General features: G+C 33.8%; 2 protein-coding genes across 2 annotated transcripts; both read right to left on the bottom strand.

The window, feature by feature from the left end:
• Positions 1–680: 680 nt before the first annotated feature.
• LOC129903077 (uncharacterized) lies at positions 681–11,767 on the bottom strand. Its single transcript, XM_055978560.1, has 12 exons — positions 11,568–11,767; positions 11,309–11,459; positions 10,239–10,313; positions 9,543–9,658; positions 8,427–8,480; positions 7,251–7,338; positions 7,025–7,117; positions 4,435–4,475; positions 3,085–3,138; positions 2,832–2,995; positions 1,679–1,748; positions 681–1,120 (listed from the first exon to the last, which is right to left on the bottom strand). Exons 1-12 carry the CDS (start codon positions 11,661–11,663, stop codon positions 995–997), a joined length of 1,128 nt encoding a protein of 375 aa, XP_055834535.1. The 5' UTR covers positions 11,664–11,767; the 3' UTR covers positions 681–994.
• A 2,545-nt stretch (positions 11,768–14,312) lies between these two features.
• On the bottom strand, positions 14,313–17,805 carry LOC129902791 (non-specific lipid transfer protein GPI-anchored 2-like). Its single transcript, XM_055978197.1, has 4 exons — positions 17,279–17,805; positions 15,894–15,953; positions 15,453–15,488; positions 14,313–14,714 (listed from the first exon to the last, which is right to left on the bottom strand). Exons 1-4 carry the CDS (start codon positions 17,688–17,690, stop codon positions 14,593–14,595), a joined length of 630 nt encoding a protein of 209 aa, XP_055834172.1. The 5' UTR covers positions 17,691–17,805; the 3' UTR covers positions 14,313–14,592.
• Positions 17,806–19,909: the final 2,104 nt, after the last annotated feature.

Genomic DNA, 19,909 nt, shown 5'->3' with positions numbered 1-19,909 from the left:
TGCTTACTTATCAATTGATACCAAATTTTTGTTTATATAGCCGACCCTAACTTATTTGAGACTGAGGCGTGATTGTTGTTATTGCTTAATATTGTAAACAGTTACCAGGGAAAACTTTCGATGCCATTCTTTCTAGTTGTGATGAAAGTGCCAACTTATGCTTGGACACTAATTACTATGGTGTTACTTCCACTGCTGCAAAATTCTCCTTCAGCAAGGATTGTTAATGTCTCCTCCCGTAGAGGTGCTTTAAATGTAAGAAAGACCGTCATTCTTGTCGTTTCTGAACATTTCACATTCGGAGATATTGAAAACCTGACAGAAGATAAAATCGACAAGATTCTGCAGAATTTTTTGCATGATCTGTTTCACCAGCATATAGCATATCAAAACTATCACTCAATCCTGGAACAATGCCTGTCGAGGAAGGAGCTGAAGGACCTGTCAAGCTAGCTCTTTTACTTGATGGAGGACCTACTGGTTGCTACTTTTATAGTACAGTAGTCAACGAGTTTTAGATACAACATCAACATTGGTCCTACTCCCTCTCTATCCAGACCCCATTTGTGGGACCGAAATTGGAAAAAGAGATACGAACAGAGAGTAACTATACTTGATATGATTTAGTGAGTTCTCTTCTATTGTAGGATTTCATTTCATACGTTCACTAGCATAATAGCTATAAGATAAGTCTCTAAATTGTGATAACATAAAAAAATTCAGATAACAAAATGGTCATTACAAAGTGAACTGATTATAACCTGAAGTGAACTCCTAAAAACTCAATTTCACTAGTGACAAGAAAGACGAGAGAAATCGTGTAATCATTTACTGTAAACTTACAAGGCACTCCCGTGTAATGAGATTTTTTCAAAAAATGCATGTGCTTTCTGAGCCCGATTTCAATCTCCAATCTGGAAGCAAATGGGCAAGAAGAGTCGATTTTTTGTCCTTTTGCACATCGGATGTTTGTATCTCAGTGTATAATACTCAGTCAAGGGAATAAATCTTGAATGTCAAGGATATCAGCTAGGACACCAGTTGCTGTGGTATCATTTCCTGCTCCAGCACCTTGGATAACCAAAGGTTGTTTATCGTAACAACGGCTGTATATCTCCACCTGCAGACAAACGAATTACAGACGTTCAATCATCATAGTCATTCTTCGACAAAAGCAAGTCATTAATCTTGCTGTTGATATAACCTCCTAAGTACAGGGGATACATTTTACGATTAAGGTAGAGTCGAAGACCTTAACTGCACAAAGTTTTGCAGGTCAACACTAGATGATGCATAAAGAGTAAGACAAAGTAAGGCGTTCGCCTAGGCATGGGTAATGGTGTATAAAAGATGTATTCATATTCTAACAGATGAAAATTAAGTGATATCTGCATCTTCTAAGTGAGAAAAAATAAGCAATTCTTTAAAATCACAGCATGATGTTATACATCACTACACTAAATGACATCACAAAGGGGTTTTGAACAATTAAAAATGTTTTACCTTGATAATCAAATAACAATGCGTATGATATGGTTGAACATCCATAGCAGTTAAAAGAAAATTCGCAACAGAAAACAAAGTAATGGAACAAGAATAAGAGGGACCAAAGAAGCAGCAAAATGGAACAAGAAGAAGAGGGACCAAAGATTCGCAACTGAAAGTGAACAATGCATACCACGTTATCACTTCCCCTTAATCTTCCCAATGCAGAATCTTTTGGAACTTCTTGGATGCCAACTTCACATCTGAAAATGAAAGATGTTAATTTCATGTACACAAAAGTGTCTTCAATAATCAATTTTTCCCCAGGCAGCAGACAGCCAGACACTTTCTTCTTTGCTATTTGTTTTCAGTGAAGCTGTTTGTAGCAGTTGATTTTGCAAGAACAAATCATAATAGTTCTAAAGTAGACACTTATCAAGAAGACAAAAACTTTACAACCAATAAATAGAAATATCTATTTTTTTCTTCAACCAACAAGTATATATACTCCTTGATATAGGTTTGTAGACAACACAAGAAATGAAACCTCAAGCGTTACAAGGTGAGACCAAACCCCTTAAAGAAAACCAAAGATATATTCTAAATTTCTAATCGTATGAACAACATAGCCATTTTGCATCCAAATGAAGCCATCATTACCATATGAACATGGTGGTGAATTATATTCAAACAAAACCAGACAAGTTTCCTCCTCGGACCAAGTTTTTGCTTCCCAATTTTCAATTGATGTTATGCTAAACACAAGAGCTTATAACAATTTTCTCAACACAAGTCTCGAGAAAAAATATGATAATTCTGCATACCCATCTGCCATCTTCCCCACCCCAAATACATGAAAAAAGAACTAATTAAAGAAAATATTTTGGACCCATCATTTAAAGATATTTCCATGTTCCATCATCTATGCCGTTACAGATTTATACTTCTAACTCTTTCTTTACTTGGTCGCGGATAAAAGAGGCGAACAACTGACTAGATGACAAGGGCATAGTGAAATTGTTAGTCGGATTGCCACTAACATAAAACATCTTAACTAATACAACTGGTTTGCAGATATCTCTCAAACTTATATGTTCAAGTGGGTGCATGCTGTCATAAATTTCTAAAGCATTTGTTAAGAGGAATTCAGATTATCTTCTAAGATAAACTTGTCTGTAGCAGTAATCTCCATGCTCATCAATACCTTAACTTGCCATAACACTCCCATCAGTGAGCAAGCTATGCTTTAAGCTGCTAGAGGAATGGTGACTTGCAGAATGTGATTAGGATAAAAGATCAAGTTGTCATTATCCGTTGGCAAACTAGAAATGAAATGAAAGAATTACCTTGCATCATCAATCAAGCAAACATAACGCAGAACATCCCCATTTGCAGAAGCTTGTTTAATCCTATCTTCAATTTTCTTGTCAAGTAAAGGAAGGCCATTCACTAGAAAGTCTTCCAGAGGCATCACATCTGGTCCCATTTCTTTAGGATACAAGCTTTCAATCTGAAAAGGGATTTGCAAAATGCATAAAGGTTTCTGAAGCTAAATAAATTAGTAACAAAACAAAGAGACATGGCGACACGTATCCTAACCTTCATATTATCTAGGTTTAAACGCCGTCCAAGGAGCCGAGCAAGAATTAGAGCCTGTTATGAAGACATCAAAACAAAATGTTGTTATGAGGGATGTTCAACTTCTCAAAATTTACAGAACCATTTAGAACCATGAATGTTTCATGAAAGGTACCGAGAAACCAAGTATTAACTATATCAAGCTGGATAAGATAAGCTTCCCATCACAATCTGCGAAAATGATTCTGCCTAAATCACTGCTTTTCTGCTCCCCAAAGACATCATCATCCCAAGTACCAAACAAGGAAACATTATAACAAAGTACTTGAAGTATGAAACAGAGATGCTCCTTCTACACTCTCATGCACAAATGACAATAGCTAATGTGCCATTTTTCATGATACAAAAGAGTAGTAGAATCACTTCACATACTAGAAGAGACCTTGAATTTTGATCCAGATGGGAACTGGCTTGAATGTTCTCCTTACAAAACTATACTTACAAGTAACCATAATAAGGGGAAAAAACAAGGTAAGCAAATGATAACCACCGATCACTCTACTAGTTTTTCGTTCTTCTTTTTTAAAAATTTATATTAATTACATTCTTTTAGATGGTTAATTCAATGGTTCAGACTCATTGCAGTTGACATTCCAAAACAGAATAATTGTATCATATTGTTTATGTTGGCTTATAAACAAAGAATTGAGTGGTCTTAGAGTATTGTATATTTGATTCTTAGTCATTTCCAGTTGAGTTATATAGTTGTTCCATATGGGTCGAATAGAGACTTTTAAAGGGGTTTATAAGGTTTTAGGTTCTCCAATACTGGAAGCTCAGATCTTTTCACATAATGTCGTAGCCAACCTTTGGTAAGCTTATTCTCACACTCTTCAGTCCATATTAAAGTTCAAGTGAACCTCAAAATCTGGTTACACATGTGAGAGGGTGTTGAGTTATGCAGTTCTAGTCTTCCAAAGGGGTTTATTATACAGGATTTGGTCTATTTCACTCATACCCATAATGCTCAGAAATTCATTTACATTTCCCTTCCAAAGGTCAAATTTTAAGTGATTGTGCAAGATACATAATCTATGCATATTACCATGGGTCCATTCAGCTAAAATTCCTATTCTCATAAATGGATAACATTCAGCATAAGAATATCACAGAAAAAATATACTTCCTGAAAACTCTTCTACAATGAGTGTGAGTATATAGCAGATGAAACATTAGGTCTTAATTATGCATACTGTAAGACTGCAGATAAAGAAGAAAGATAATGCTTTAATCAGCATAATAATTTGGCAATATAAATGGATTGAACTCTTGGACACTGTAAGCTTAATCAGAAGAAAGATGTTTTGTAACCTTTCTTGCTACATCCATACCGCCTAGATCATCCCGAGGATCTGCAGATAAGTATAAATGCATAAGAATAACTTCATACTTCAACTATCGTAATGAGAATTGAGATGAAGTGTGGTGTCAGTGGGTTTTTCCATAATGATATTTGGTTCCTGTTAATTGCTGCTAGAAAGTAGACTGCATCTTGACAATGCATTGAAGACACTGTTATTCTTTATTAGAAAAAGAACCAGAATTTCCTTAGAAGTTTTGGATGGCTCCAAATTTCTTATATAATCCTGCTGGAAACAGAATTACATCTTCACAATGGATTAAAATAATGGTGTTATCTCCTTGGATAAAGCACTAGAATCCCCTTAAAAAGTTTACTTGCCACAAACATTGCATCTTATGTACTTAGAATAAATATATGATGGATTGTAAACTTATTGATACTTCTATGAATTTAAATGTTAAACCTCTACTAGGTTAGGAGGACCCTCTTAGAGCTTCTTAGTAATCTCAAGAGATATAGAAGGTTAGTTCGCAATTTAAACTATCTTATAGGTGACTAGACCTGATGTTGCCTTTCCAACTGTTATTGTGAATCAATTTCTGTATTTGCCATGTCGTATTCAATAGGATGCAATGATTTGCATCTTTTGGTGTATGAAGTCTGTTCTTGGAAAGGATTATCAACGAAAATCGAAGACAATTTCGATGCAAAATGGACAGTGACAGGGGCGAATCTAGAGAGGCGTGAGGGGGTTCACCCGAACCCCCTCGGCAAAAAATTACACTGCATATATAAGGTAAATTTTTAATATTTATGGTTACATATTAAGTTTGAACCTCCTGAACATAAAGCAAAGTGTAGTGCAGTGGTGGTAGATAGACCCCCGCGTCCGCGCTCAGGACTCTCGCGTCCAGCGTTCGAATCTCGCTGTGGGCATGTATTTTTAGCTTTTCTTTATTATTTTGGGAACAGCCATCAGCTGGCCCATCTTTGATCTTTCACGTTTTTTTTCTTTTTTTTAAAAAAGAAGGGCTGAAATAATTGATTTAAACCCAAAAAAAATTAAAGGGTCCCATTTCCAAAAGCTAAATCACTTTTCATCTTTCCAAATCCCTAAATCACTTTTTTTGTTCTTCCCCCGAAAACTAAGAGTCAAATATTAAAATTATATCACATAATTTTATTATTGTTGGCTTGTTTCATACCCAAAGAGGACTAATTTTTTTGCTCTACCTAGCATCCTAGTTGTAGATTCACACATTGTATAGGGGTAACTTTTTGTTTTACTGTAATTACTCCTATTAGTTTCAGGTCTCTTGTTACAGAACTAACTTTTTGTATCAATAAACTTTATACTACTACTTCCCTTGGAATTGTGTTTTCCTACCTTATTCGCACGTTTTATTTTTTGAATCCCCTGAATGAAAATTCTAGATTCTCCACTGGACAGTGATACCTTCTTTATAGGCGTTCTACTTCTAAATACTATATTATACTTTCAGGCAATTTGGTATTATTGAAGAGAGAGAATATTGGGTCATGACTATGGTAACTATGAACTCATAGATTAACAACCACCAAAAGGATCAAAAACGATTGCTGTTAGTTTACCAAATTGGTTAGATGTACCCTTATATGATCTTGGACTAGCTTTTTGGACTGGGTTAGGCCCAAAGTCCATTTTCTTGGTGATATCTCACTCAAGCTCATCCCTAATGTTTAGTTACCCAATGTTAAGCCTCTATGTTATGTTATAAATACTCCATATGTTCCGCCCTGTGCAAGCAATAAGGTGTTAGTCTCACTTCAGTTGAGGATGTATTGTTGTAATCTCTTTATGTGGTCTTCGGCAAGCCTCATGTCACGAGCTAACTTTTAGGCGGAGTTAAACCCGAGATACCTTTTTCTCGAACAATTGAAATTGATCATAACGAAACTTGAGTGTGATAATGAAGTTGTACTTGTATCCCATTGTATGCAGCATCTGACAAGAGGACCAAGCATAGAGAAACTGACTGTCCCTTCCCCAAAAAATGTTTTCATGACAGAGTTATAAAGTTTGGAAAGTCAATTGATCAGCATATAGACTTATTCACAAAACCCTATACAGGTGACATGTATAGCAAGCTCATGTCAGCACCAACTAGAGGGGAGAATTAGATAGCTAAATGTAAATAACAAGAGATAAGTTTAATATAGAGTTGTATGTGCATGTTCACCACATTGGATAAATGTAAGAAGATGCACTGTAAAGTGAGCATATAAAAGAAGAATTCACGTGTAAGACATTTGCCTCACACATCCTCTTAATCGTTTCTCTTGTTTCTCTGATTTCTCTCACATTCAAATTAGTGCTAGACAAACTTTCTAAGCAGAAGACCAGAAAATATTAATGTACCAGAGGAACACTTGCCTGACAGGAAAACGAGTAGGAATTACTCATAGAAAGAGAACATATAAACAAAAAAGTAAGACGTCACTTATTTATGAATAGATAATATCATATTTTCGACGACCACATTTCTGTTTTTGTAAGTCATATCTTCAATACTCATACGGTGATTTTACAACATTAATAGGGTGGTTGTAACTTATCACCTGGTTCAGTGTAGCCAAGGCTTTTAGCAGCATTAACGACTTGGCTGAATGGTTTTCCATCCTCAACTTCACTCATTACATACCCCAGGGTACCTGTTAGATACCAAGATATATGGCATCTTACCATCAAATGCTCCTAATGTTTATAACAAGCAAGATAAATACTAAGGATAATCAATTGCTATTGCATATATAGCCTAAATGATAAATGGTCATAAAATATTACCACTCAAACTCCCAATAATACGGTAGACAGGGTCTCCTGATGAAATTATGCGATTTAAGGATGCTATGACAGGAAGGCCAGCACCAACCTACCACACATATAGCAAGTTCAGACAACTTTGCTTGGCCAAGTATAAACTGAACTACGACAATACTATCCTTCATATACCATAGAAGCTACATTGGATCAATTAAACAAACACAATGCGCTACAAATACCATATCATTGTTTGGGATGTCAAACAAGAAAAGCTTTTAAAGCAGAAGAGGAAGGTTTAACGTGTATGAGACATTTAAGAATCTCAAATACAAGTGAAGCTGGTTTTTACTTAACTAGTGCTCTAGATATCAGATAAACCAAATGATACCCCTCACCATCCATATGATCACTTATTCTTTCTAGCTTCAAATGTATATTTACAGATAGATGCCTAATTACATCCTTCTTTCAGTGAACGGTGGGAGGAATCTGAGGCAGGAAAGTTGGAACTTTCACAATTGAGAGAGTAGGTAAGCCTTCTGATCTAGATGAGTCACTCTAGATATGTAAAATGACATCTTTTTCATCAATCCAGTGAAGAACTCATCCAGCTACTCTGTTATATTCGGAAGAGGATGGGGGAAAGGGAAGAATATTTAATTAACTATATCTCCAGAGTTACTTAGCATTGTTTATTCAAGGGATCTGGATATACGTTTTTTATTTTTTCTTTAACCATCTGGCATCCGTAACCCACTAATCCAACTAATACGATTGACACAAGGATAAGCCACCTACTAAGGGGGGTAAAGCGTTCACTATCAAGAGATTCTCCATTTCAAGACTAAACCCAAGACCCGCTAGTTTAGGATGGAGGGACTCAAACCATCCCACCACACCCCTTGGTGATAAAGGGATCTGGATACACTTGTGTTTAAATTGACAAGAGAAGAAACTACAAAACTGTACTGGTCGCCACCGCAATAAGCTTGGTATAGAATGTCGATATCAAAAGACAGGACAACCAAGGTTTCAGCAAGCGTTCTGGTCTTACTTGATCAAAAACAATTTAATTTTTTCTACCTAAAGACTCGTACACTAGTATAACCCCATAACATGACACTCTAAAAACTTCTTCCACTCCAGCATTCCAGTGCACAAAAGATTTTAACATGCAATATAAATAAGAGAACATACAGTTGACTCGTGTCTAAGGCGACGAGGCTGTGACACCAACTTATCATAATCCTCCTGCAAATAAGGCGAAAATAATCAATACACAAAACATAATAGACGCCATGTTGAGAGGAACTTTTACAGTTTAAGAGATGAAAGATGACAAGGGTTGAAAAGGTGATTGACCTGTAATTCTGAATGTTTTGCAAGTTATGCAGTGTTAGCTTACATCACATACCCCCACCCAACTTTGACCCAGTCTTGCAAATCTTGGTGCCCATAGCAAACATAATAAGCATGCGATGAATCAAGGGAAGCAATAGAAACTGACTTTGACTTTAGCTCTGTTGAATAGTGTGATCTTTATTTATTTAACTGGAGTGTGGAACTGATTGTTTTCTATGGGCCAACTGTCCAAGCACGTGACCTTTTTTATTTTTCTAATGAAGGGTGATGGCGAACCTAAACCCAAAACTCTGCCTTCTCTGCTAGCATAAATAATTAGGTAGTCACCTCAGTCAGAAGTTTAAACTATTAGATTATTTTTTAATGCAGAAGTTTTAACTATTAGATAGATCACACTTGTTCACTCAAAAATATACCTTCAATGGACTCTATATTCATGTTATAGCATTTGACTCAGTTTTTTGTCCTTTGCTCATTTAGCATCTTTGGAGTAACTGGTAAAGTTGCTGCCATGTGATCAGGAGGTCACGGGTTCAAGCCTTGGAAACAGCCTCTGGCAGAAATGCAAGGTAAGGCTGCGTACAATAGACCCTTGTGGTCGGGCCCTTCCCCGGACCCTGCGCATAGCGGGAGCTTAAGTGCACCGGGCTGCCCTTTTTTTTTGTTAGTTTTTAAGATTAAACACGGTTAAATGGATCGTTTACTGCATTTCTGCACGTAAGCATTAATATGGTTGCTGAAAGTTAAGAAAATGAAAAACATGGACATTATCTGCTACATTTTATCCTTCAACTACTAGTGGCACATTCAATGGTTGAACCATATCTAGAGCACTGTTCGTATGCCACAATAACTATCTGGTTTTATCCCTTCCTGCCTACAATACAGCACTATTCCAATATTTAAGCTACACGTTGAAAGAAATTAATGACAATAAAAAGGATCGTTTACCATTGGCACAGTAAGAGGCTTCTTGTTAGCCAGCACCACACAACAACCAAAATCTACGACCTGGTTTAGCACTCCAATAGTCTCAGCACTAGCTGAACAATCAACAAAAGCTAAACCTGCCACAGTTGAATTTCAATCAAAAGGAATCTGACTGTGAAAGAACCCCCCAAAAGCTAACACCTTGATACCTGCATTATCTTATGCCTTCATGTACAAAAAGTTTAAGCAAGTGTAAGAAATATGATAAGCAAGAATAAGATGTATTTCGAACTCATTTCCTCCGGATAAACAAAAAATTCTTTTCATACAGCAAAGTAGACTAGCAACTCCATCTGACTGCAAAAACAAAGCTAATTTACTCACTGCACTTCATGCTTCTGATCCTACATTGGACTAAACAGTGGAAGTATATAAGCAAGGTCCAGAATCATGTAGCAGCTGTAGTCAACAACTGTACTATACTCATCAAAGCATTTAAAAGTCATGGGGGAAGATTTAACAATCGGAGCTAATACAAAGCATTTAACCCATACGGCATAAAGTTAACAGTTACTCATTGTTACTAATCAAAATTCTCAAGTAGATTATTCCTCCACTAGTAAAGAATAGACGATAATATAAGCAGGTATACACTTTGCATAACAAGCCTACCAACCCCAACAATCCCAAAATAAATGTCTTGGACATGCCACAAACCTGTTGATTTGCCAAGAAGTCCAATATCAATTACTTTTTGTATAAGTTCTGGACCAGAAAACACTTGGCATATACCTACATGTCAGAACAAAAAAAGGATTCACCTTTTTGTCATTCTACAAATAAACACACCAAATAATTTAGCAGCTTGTTTGAGTGATTTTTACATGTCTCATAATGTATTGTATCGTATCGTATTGTACTAATTGTTTTGATGAATACAATGTTTGAATAGATTGTACCTCTTTTGTATTTTCATAATGCCACACACTAACAAAAAGAATAAGTTAACAATATCACAAAGAAAATGTAGGGTAGAGGGTAGAGTTACGAAAAAAGGTAGGTTAAAGGCAAAATATGATTATTAAATAAAAAGTAAGGGCAATATGAGAAAAAATAAGGTAACAACTATCGTTACATAAAATGACACTTTTCATCTTTACATAACAACAAATTTAGAATACGATAAGATTTAGAATAGGCATGATACATAGATAGACACTTTAACTTGGCATCAACTGACAACTAAACACTCCAATTTTGAGTATGCAAATCTAGACACCTCAACTCATCTCCATTGTGTCAGTTGTACACTCCAACATGAGATAAAATGGGGACGTGTTGGAGTATTTAATTACCGATTGAGACCAAGTTGAGGCGTCTAGATGTGTACTCTCAAAGTTGGAGTGCTTACTTGCCAACTGAGCCCAAGTTTGAGTGTTTGTTTATGTATTATGCCTTTAGTATATGATACAATAAAATTCAGCTATAATACATAAACAAACACTTAAACTTGGCATGGACTGACAAGTAAAAACTTCAACTTTGATATGCATATCTAGACACCTCAACTCATCTCCACTATGTCACTTGAACATTCCATTCTAACTTACAAAATGATCATCTAAACACCACCAAAATTTGTGTACCACATCAGCATGTCCACGAAACACAATCGGGAAGAATTGGAGTGTTTAACTGTCAACTGAGACCAAGTTAAATATTGCAATACAATAGGTAAGCACACCAAATGACTTAAACAACACAACAAAAAAATGGTGAACTGTTACCAAAATCTGCAAGAGTCTGCAATGAGGAGCCATTGGATTTGACCCGACAAACTTCAAGAAGAAATGAATCATTCAATTCTGCAGTCTGAACATCAGGTACAACCACCAAAGATTTGCTATCACACACACCCACAACTCGCAAATGCACCCCCTGTAAGTATTAGTATTACCCACAAAAACCCAACAAAAATAAACACTAATAACAATCAAAATTGATGATGATTTTCTCAAATTGGTTAAAAAAAACACTTTTTATTACCTGTTTGGCGTGAAGAGATCGACAAGAAACAATGTGTTGGAGCAATTGACGGCCAACTCCTCCACAACCCATCAAAAACAGTGGTAAATTTTTCATCTTTTTGCTTTTACTTTTGGATTCTCCAACTTCCCTATGCCACTCTTCTTCGATTTCTCTTAAAGAATCTTGAAATGTTTCAATCAATGGGGGGGTTTTGGGTTTAAGAGGAAAGTCTTCTGTGCGTACACTTTGGTTCTTAATGTTTCGTATATGACATATCAATCCCATTGTTTTTTCGGGAGGCCCCGATTCTTTTATTAAGAGATGGAGCAATCATAACTCAATAACTCAAAATTGACCGATACAATCCGCATGCTTGCATGTTCCTCTTTCACCGGCTTATTTATACTCAGCTACAATCTTTTTTCTTATAAAAAATCTTTAACAAATAGCAAGTCGAATTAATTACAACTTGGATAGTTAGTCATTACTTATTGTTTGATAATGTATTGTATCGCATAGTATTATTTTGATGAATATAATATTTGAATAGATTATATCATTTTATATTATCGTAGAATGTCAACATAATCAATTTTGAAGAATAAATTTACAAGAAAATAAAATACGGATAGAGTTACCATAAAAATGTAGGATAAAAGATAAAATAAAATTATTAAATAATATGTAAACCCTGCGCATAGCGGGAGCTTTAGTGCACCGGACTGCCCTTTTTTATTAAATAATATGTAAACATGAAATGAGAAGATTAAGAATAACACACGATCGCATTTCCCTGTGCCACTCTTCTTCGATTTTTCTCTCAATAACCTCGAAATGTTTCCATCAATGGGGAGTTTTGGGTTTAAGAGGAGAGTCTTCTGTGTGTACACTTTGGTTCTTAATGTTTCGTATGTGACATATCAGGCCCCCGCATCTTTTGTTAAGAGATGAAACAATCGTCACTCGAAAATTTAAAGTTGACCGACAATCCACGTACTTGCATGCTCGTCTTTCACCGGGCTATTTATACTTGGATGATCTTTACACAAATAGTGAGTTGAATTAATTACACTTCGTATGGATAATTATTACTTATTGTTTGATATGTATTATATCATATAGTATTATTTTTTATGAATATAATATTTGGATATATTATATCATTTTATATTATTGTATAATATCACGCATAATCCATTTAAAGAAAAAACTTACAAGATGTAATGACTATTAGGTCGTTTTGAGTACTAGAGCTTTTTATTTCATAAAAGACTTACCCCGTAAATTTTAATGGGTATTTTGGACTAATCGATAACTACGATTATTGAGTTGAGGGGTAACTTTAGATAATTGATTTAATTGATGGGCTAAGTTGATAATTTATTTAATACCTTATACCACTTGTCTCATATTTATTAAAATAAATTTTAAAAAGGGTTTATTATTGTCACGACCCAACCCATCGGGCGTGCGGGCACCTACTCTAACACCTAAATAGGAGAACTCTTACAAAATATCATGCGGAAGTTTAACAATTACCAATAATAGGCCAAAAGAGTTATGAAATCACTTTATATCAACTTAAAACTCTGATGGTTTATTACAAGGAACAATCTAACATCTCCAAGGATACTAGTCTAAACAGGTACAAGAGCTTCTAAAAATACAAACATCCCTTTATATACATCAATAGCCCATAATTTCCCAAGTCTCAGGATTCCGTTATAACTCAACTATTGTCTACACTTAATCTCACAAGAATCATTGGCCTTCTAAACAGTCTCACCAAGATTAACATTCAAAAATTGGACCTTTATCAGTAATCACATAATAATCATGACCCACAACATACATTCCACCCTAAACAGCAATTGACAGTCATTTAACCATTCAGATTATGTGCCCGAAGGCCTAGACATGAAATCTCCCGTCAATCTACATTACATTAAGCAATGGGAACGAATTTATAACTACTCAATTGAGATAACCTATATATATCAATTTTCACATCTTTTATACTTATGAAAAATATTTTTATAAACAAACAACTTATTCTTAGAAATTATGCAATGCATAAAATTTTGTAATAAAAAAAAATTAATTTGCAAATTCCAATCTTTTTGGGCTCACAATTGGAGGCCCAAATCAGACCTTAAGCAGGAAATGGATCCAAACAGATTTTAGGTCCAGGTTCTCACGGCCCAAACTATTTTACAAAGACTCTTACACTCTGTTTGGATGGTGGTTTTTCATGGTTTCATAATGTACGATACTGTATGATATGGTATGATACTATACTGTACAGTACAATATTATGTTTGGATAGATTATATGATTTGCTATTGTTTAATGGTAATTTTGTTATTTGATTTGATTGTATGGTATTGTATCATAACTGATAAATTTATGAAAATGTCCTTAATTACTATAAATATTAATAATATTTGAAAGGAGAATTTCAATTTGAAATCCCTAGAAGTTTCAAAAATTATTGCGAAGGAGATTGAGTAATACAACCGTGAAAGTAGTAGATATATTAAAGTAACGTTTAATAAAGAATAAAGGATAAATTAGAATTATTTAAAATTAAGTAATTGTATAATGGAAAAAAAATAAGTAAACAATGGAATACCACCAAATTGGTGGTTTCAAAAAGTGAGGGTTTTTATGGTTACAAAACCATGAAACCAAACCATATCATACCATGTAATTAAAGAAACAATCAAAACAAACATAGTTCTCATAGTAACCATACAATACATATAGAGAAAAATCATAGTAAAACATCACCTTACAGAATTAAAATATTCAAATTATATCATCCATGTTACTAGAAAAATTCAATATCAATCGAATTTCTCAAATCAACAAATGATTTGAAAGTGGAAAATTAAAGATAATGAGAATTACAAAACAGAAATTAATTCAATTCTAATTAATAAGATAATTTAACTTATTGATGTCTCTACGAAGAATTAATTCCAAGAATTTGTGGTCAAATCAGAAGGGAATACGAATGCGCCTCTCATAAACAAACATCGACTCAGTAAATAGTTGTGAAAAATATAATTCCCAAGCTAAGAACCAATTGCATCTTGAAAAATGTCATAATTGAAGCTGCATTATTTTTGTCTGATGATGTAGTAGGACTTGAAGCAAAACCTCCTAAAAAAATTAAATAAAGGTTAATTGGGTTGATCAAGAAAATAGGAAAAAAATTAATAATAATTAACAAATATTTAATACTTCATGTGTCCCTATTTTATGTAATAATAAAACAGTCTCGTGCACAAAACATTTTATATTCATGCACAATCTAGAAAAGGATCGTATCTAAAAGGGTGTGATGTAGACAATCTATCCTAATACAAATATTATTGGTTGTTTTTACGGCTCGAACACATAACATATAAATCACACGAAAACAACTTTATCGTTACTCTAAATCTCCCATTTTCCTATTTTATGTGTATTATTACTATTTGAAGAGTCGAACAATAAGCACTAATTAAATAGACCAAGAGATAAAGAAAAAGATTACCTATAAAGGAAAACAAAGTTCATCTTAAGACCAAAAACTTACTATTTTATGGTTAGTTTTGAAAGTGAGTATTTCAAATTTGGTTTTCCAAATGCTTTTTGTTTTTTCACTCTCAAAATTTTAATTTCTAAATATTATTTTTCAACTTAAACTTCAATTATTATTTTTTTCAATTTTCAACTATTTCTATATCCAAATGCATGCTCACTTAATATTTGCAAAGCTCAAGACACGATTTAAAAAAATTAAGTTATATATATCACCAACGTAAGAAATATATATTTTTTCTTTTAATTATTGAAATATTTTATAGAGAATAAAGATAAATATAAAATTAATTAAGTACAAATATATATATTTACCGGGTGAAAGAGCTGAAACTTCACCATTTGTTGTACCTAAACAAAGAAATAAAGGTTAATTAGAAAAATAAAATTATAGTAACAAATATATGTGTAATACTAGTGTCGTTTTATACGTGACACTATTATTATTTAAAAAGATCAAACAATACATTGAAAAAGACGATGAGATAAAAAATGATTGCGCATATAAAAAAAATAAAAAAAGTTCATATTAATATACGTAGAGCCCACAACATGAATTTAATTTGGATCTTAATATTTTTAACCAGACGGCTAAAATTTTCATCCACCTAGCCTTAATTATTTATAATTGGTATTTTTTATTATATAATATAATAAATGTATTATAAGTGTAAAAAACTGTTTTCTTTGGTTGTTGCAATACTTTTTTTGAGAATAAAAACATATATAATAATTAAATGAAATTAATAATTTTACCAGGTGAACCAGCAGGAACTTCAGCACTTGTTGTTGGAGCTGCAACTGGGATACCAATTTCTGTAAAACAAAGAAAATAAATAAATTGACCTAGAGATTATATTTTAAGACATAAATAGAAGTAAAATAATTAAATATTTTTCCTAAATAATGTTTTCTAAAAGAATGCGTAAATAAAAAATATGATAAGTATTTTGAGAAGCCGATCTCGGAGTAGGTATTCTACTACTTTTAAAATTTTGAGTTTATTTAATTAAATTATTTAAGTTTAATAATGATATTTTTCAACAACGGAAATAAGTATTGAACTGCCAATATTTGTATTAGGGTTAAATTAAATTTGAATCAATGCATTAGAGATCTCTTTTTTATGTATTTGATATTCGTATTTGGGTTCGATTAAATTTGGATTCGCACATTACATATCTCATTTATGAGGGTGGTGCTCCTAACATTTTTTTTTCCATTCCTACGGATGTAGACCTGAACTCTTTGATTAATGATAAAGGAATACCGAACCATTCCATCACGATACATGATATCCCCACACCTCTCAAAATTTAATGTCTTTGTTAAGAATTCAACAAGTTTCTAGCATTAGTTACGTTGTGGAAAGGGTAGGTGGTAAAAATTTATTTGAGGCCAATATTTATATCATCTCATACTAATTTATTCTAATTATAAAGTAAAGTAAGAATATTTATCCCTAACTAAAACAAAATTAAAAAGATCTATCACTGTTTAACAAATTGTAACTATATTAAACTTACTTTATTGTGAAATTTTAAAAAAATATACGCTCCCCCATAAAATATTAGGTCACATAGCTCAATTTGTAATATCATATAACATTATAATGTATCAACCTTATATACAGAGGCGTATTCAGGATTTCGAAATGATGGGTGCACTATTACAAAAAAATGGATCTAAGATATAAATTTGATCGGTTTGACATTTAGGTTCTTATCACTGAAAATCATTAAAATTTTAAAATTATAGGTCAAAAATTAATTCTTATATTATATATATATACAAAAAAGCCTCTCGGGAGGGGTTCACGGGTTCACATGAATCTGGTGACCCCCCTACATACGCCCCTGCTTATATAAAAGTGTATATATAACAGTGTATGAAAGGTGTTTATACACAAATATGGGCTAAATCAAATAACAAACTCAAAATATGACCTACGTGACGTAAATATTTTCTTCCAGTAGACATAGATCGTAATTTTCTCAATTTATTTTAACCAACGCAAAATAGTTTTGATAAGTGAGACTTCCAAGTACAAATCAAGATAATCAATTCCAAAGCGTGCATCGAATATCAAATTGAAAAAAAGGAATATAGTAGGAGAGAAAAAGCAAAGAAGTAGGTAATACCTGCACAACTGCTAACTGGTGGAGCATCCAATTTGCAAATATTAGGAAGTTTTAGTGCCCTATTGACATCAATTTGGACACCAATTTTATCAGGATCACCAAGCAATTGACACAAACAAATAGGGTTACTATCCAATAATCCAGCAAGTGCAGGACAGCATTCTTTATCTGGCTTAGTCAAATTGCTACTTTGTTCTACATATGTCAAACAACTTGACATGTTTAACAACACTGTCATACAATCCATCCCACCTGATGTCGTCGGCCCGGCTGCTGTGGCCGGCGACATCGATGGCGACTCTATAGTAGTCGCCATCGGTGGCATTGTTTGTGCCTCCGCGAACGGAGTTAGTATCGTCGAAAATAGAGAGATAAGGAGGAAGAGAAATGTGATGGTTGTTGAGGAAGCCATATTGATTGTGTGTGATAGAAATTTTGTGTGTACAAATGACACAAATATAAAGATGTAGTATAGTAGTAACTATAGTATTATTATTATTCAGTGGGAAATGTGATATAGCTAACTTTTTAGGTAGCCCAAAAAAATTAAATTTTCCAACACCTACTACCAGACTATTTATTAAATTCTTATCATGTTTTATTTTTCTTTTTGGGTCCTTTGTTTTAGGGTAATTTCACTTTTGATCCCTCAATTATTGATGAATGTTAACTTTAGTCCTAAATTTTATTGGCTAGTGATTTAAGGGGGAAAAAAAGTGTAATTGGAAAACGATCCTCATAAGTCAAAACATATAACAAGCACAAAAACTTGTCTCTATCTGAAAAACCAAAGTCTCACCAATGGGCTTTTGTTTTTAGTCCATTTAAAGTGATCAATCAATGAAGTGTTCTTATGGTAAAGGGTAGTTTATGTTCCATCTAATGTTGTAGTTATATCACCGAAGTGATGGAATGAATGAAATTATTGACAGAATAACAACTAAAATTTTGGTAAGGAAATATTTAAATGCAAATATAATTTTTCGGTGAAAGATGTTCAGTTAATCACCTTCAAACATATATATTTAACTCAACTTTCGAGTAAAATTTAATCACTTTTAATTAAATAGAGGTCTCGAATTCAAGAGGTAAGCATTAATTGATCATGAAAAAAAGGAAATTTGTATATTACGTACCCCTCCACCACCTAACTCACCCAACCATAAAAAGAAATTGGGAGTATGAAAACAAGAAGAATATAATGTGGCATCATATGGGAAAATACGTAAGTGGCATGGCATGCTCGTTAGAGGAATAAAGTTTCATACGCAAGACTCTAAATTTTTCGTGATCCGAATTTAATCGGGGCTTCACGGATTGCGGACATCAAAGGGGAAATATATATATAAAAAAAGAAGTTGGATTTCTTGGTCAATTTTTGCCCCGCACCAGAATTATGGCGATTTTTGTCCAATCAATTCGTAGCAAACACAGAAAACGAGTTGTGGAGATTTTTTGGAAACGTCGTTCCAGTTATAATTGTCACGAGCAATATTGTGTGTGTATAAAATACGTGTTTTAATACGTACCATAAGAGAGATCTTGTTTATATAGCCAAAAGAAACTATGAACCAAAATAGAAGAGCTTGCTTTTTCAGTTTGAACTTCATATTTCTCCTATATATTAAGGTTTGCATGGTAGCACGATATTCTACGTGAATCCACGTTCGAAGAACGCCAGGTTCTAAAGAGGTTATTCTACTTTTTTGTCTATCAAACCCCTTTCACTTTTATTGTCACTTCTGACAGGGGTGAATGTACATATGTGAGGATTACTTTTTTCATTTGATAAATGTATAATAGTATAGTACACCTCACGTCATATATTATTGCTCACTTCTACCCCTCCATTTGACAGAATGAAATGTGGCATCCCATGTGTATTAATTTACGTCACATAAGATCTCCACAAAAGCACCCCACCCCATCAATTAAAAGACTCAAATCCACCCATTAAAAGACTCAAATTCATCCTTGACTCTCGTAGTTATGGTTTCCTTGACTCCCGTAGTTATGGCTGCCACAATTAATTTACATCAATTTTTAAGCAAACTATTAATTGGCTATTTAATTTTCTAAAATATAGTTTTCATTCGGTAGACATAGCTAATAAAGGGTGATAGATTTAATTTTTTAAAATGACAATTAAGCAAATATGCTACCTAATCAAGCAGGTGCTGTTCTAGGAAGAAGATGGGTGCGGTCGCGCCTAGAGTGAGTTGCAGAGCAACATAATCGTACGTTCAACGTGATCAATAGATGCTTGGGAAGTAGCTGAAGTGTTCTTCCTAAAGCCAAGCCAACAAGCAGGGGTATCTGACTGCCGCAAATTGTTACGGGAGTTGCTTAAAAACTGCTGCAAATTATTTGTGGCAGCCATAACTACGGGAGTCAAGGAGACCATAACTACTGGAGTCAAGAATGAGTTTGGGTCTTTTAATTGATGGGGTGTGGTGGGGTGCTTATATGGAGATCTTATGTGGCGTAAATTAATACACATAAGATGCCACATTTCATTCCGTCAAACAGAGGGGTAGAAGTGAGTCAATAGTATGGCGTGAAGAATATTTTTGAGCCAATAGTATGACGTGAAGGATATTTTTGAGCCAGAATATAATTTAAAGGTATATG

Source organism: Solanum dulcamara, chromosome 9, assembly GCF_947179165.1.
Source record: "Solanum dulcamara chromosome 9, daSolDulc1.2, whole genome shotgun sequence".
Lineage (NCBI taxonomy): Eukaryota > Viridiplantae > Streptophyta > Magnoliopsida > Solanales > Solanaceae > Solanum > Solanum dulcamara.
Note: the sequence above shows the minus strand (reverse complement) of the source record. Positions and strands in the feature narration are given on the sequence as shown.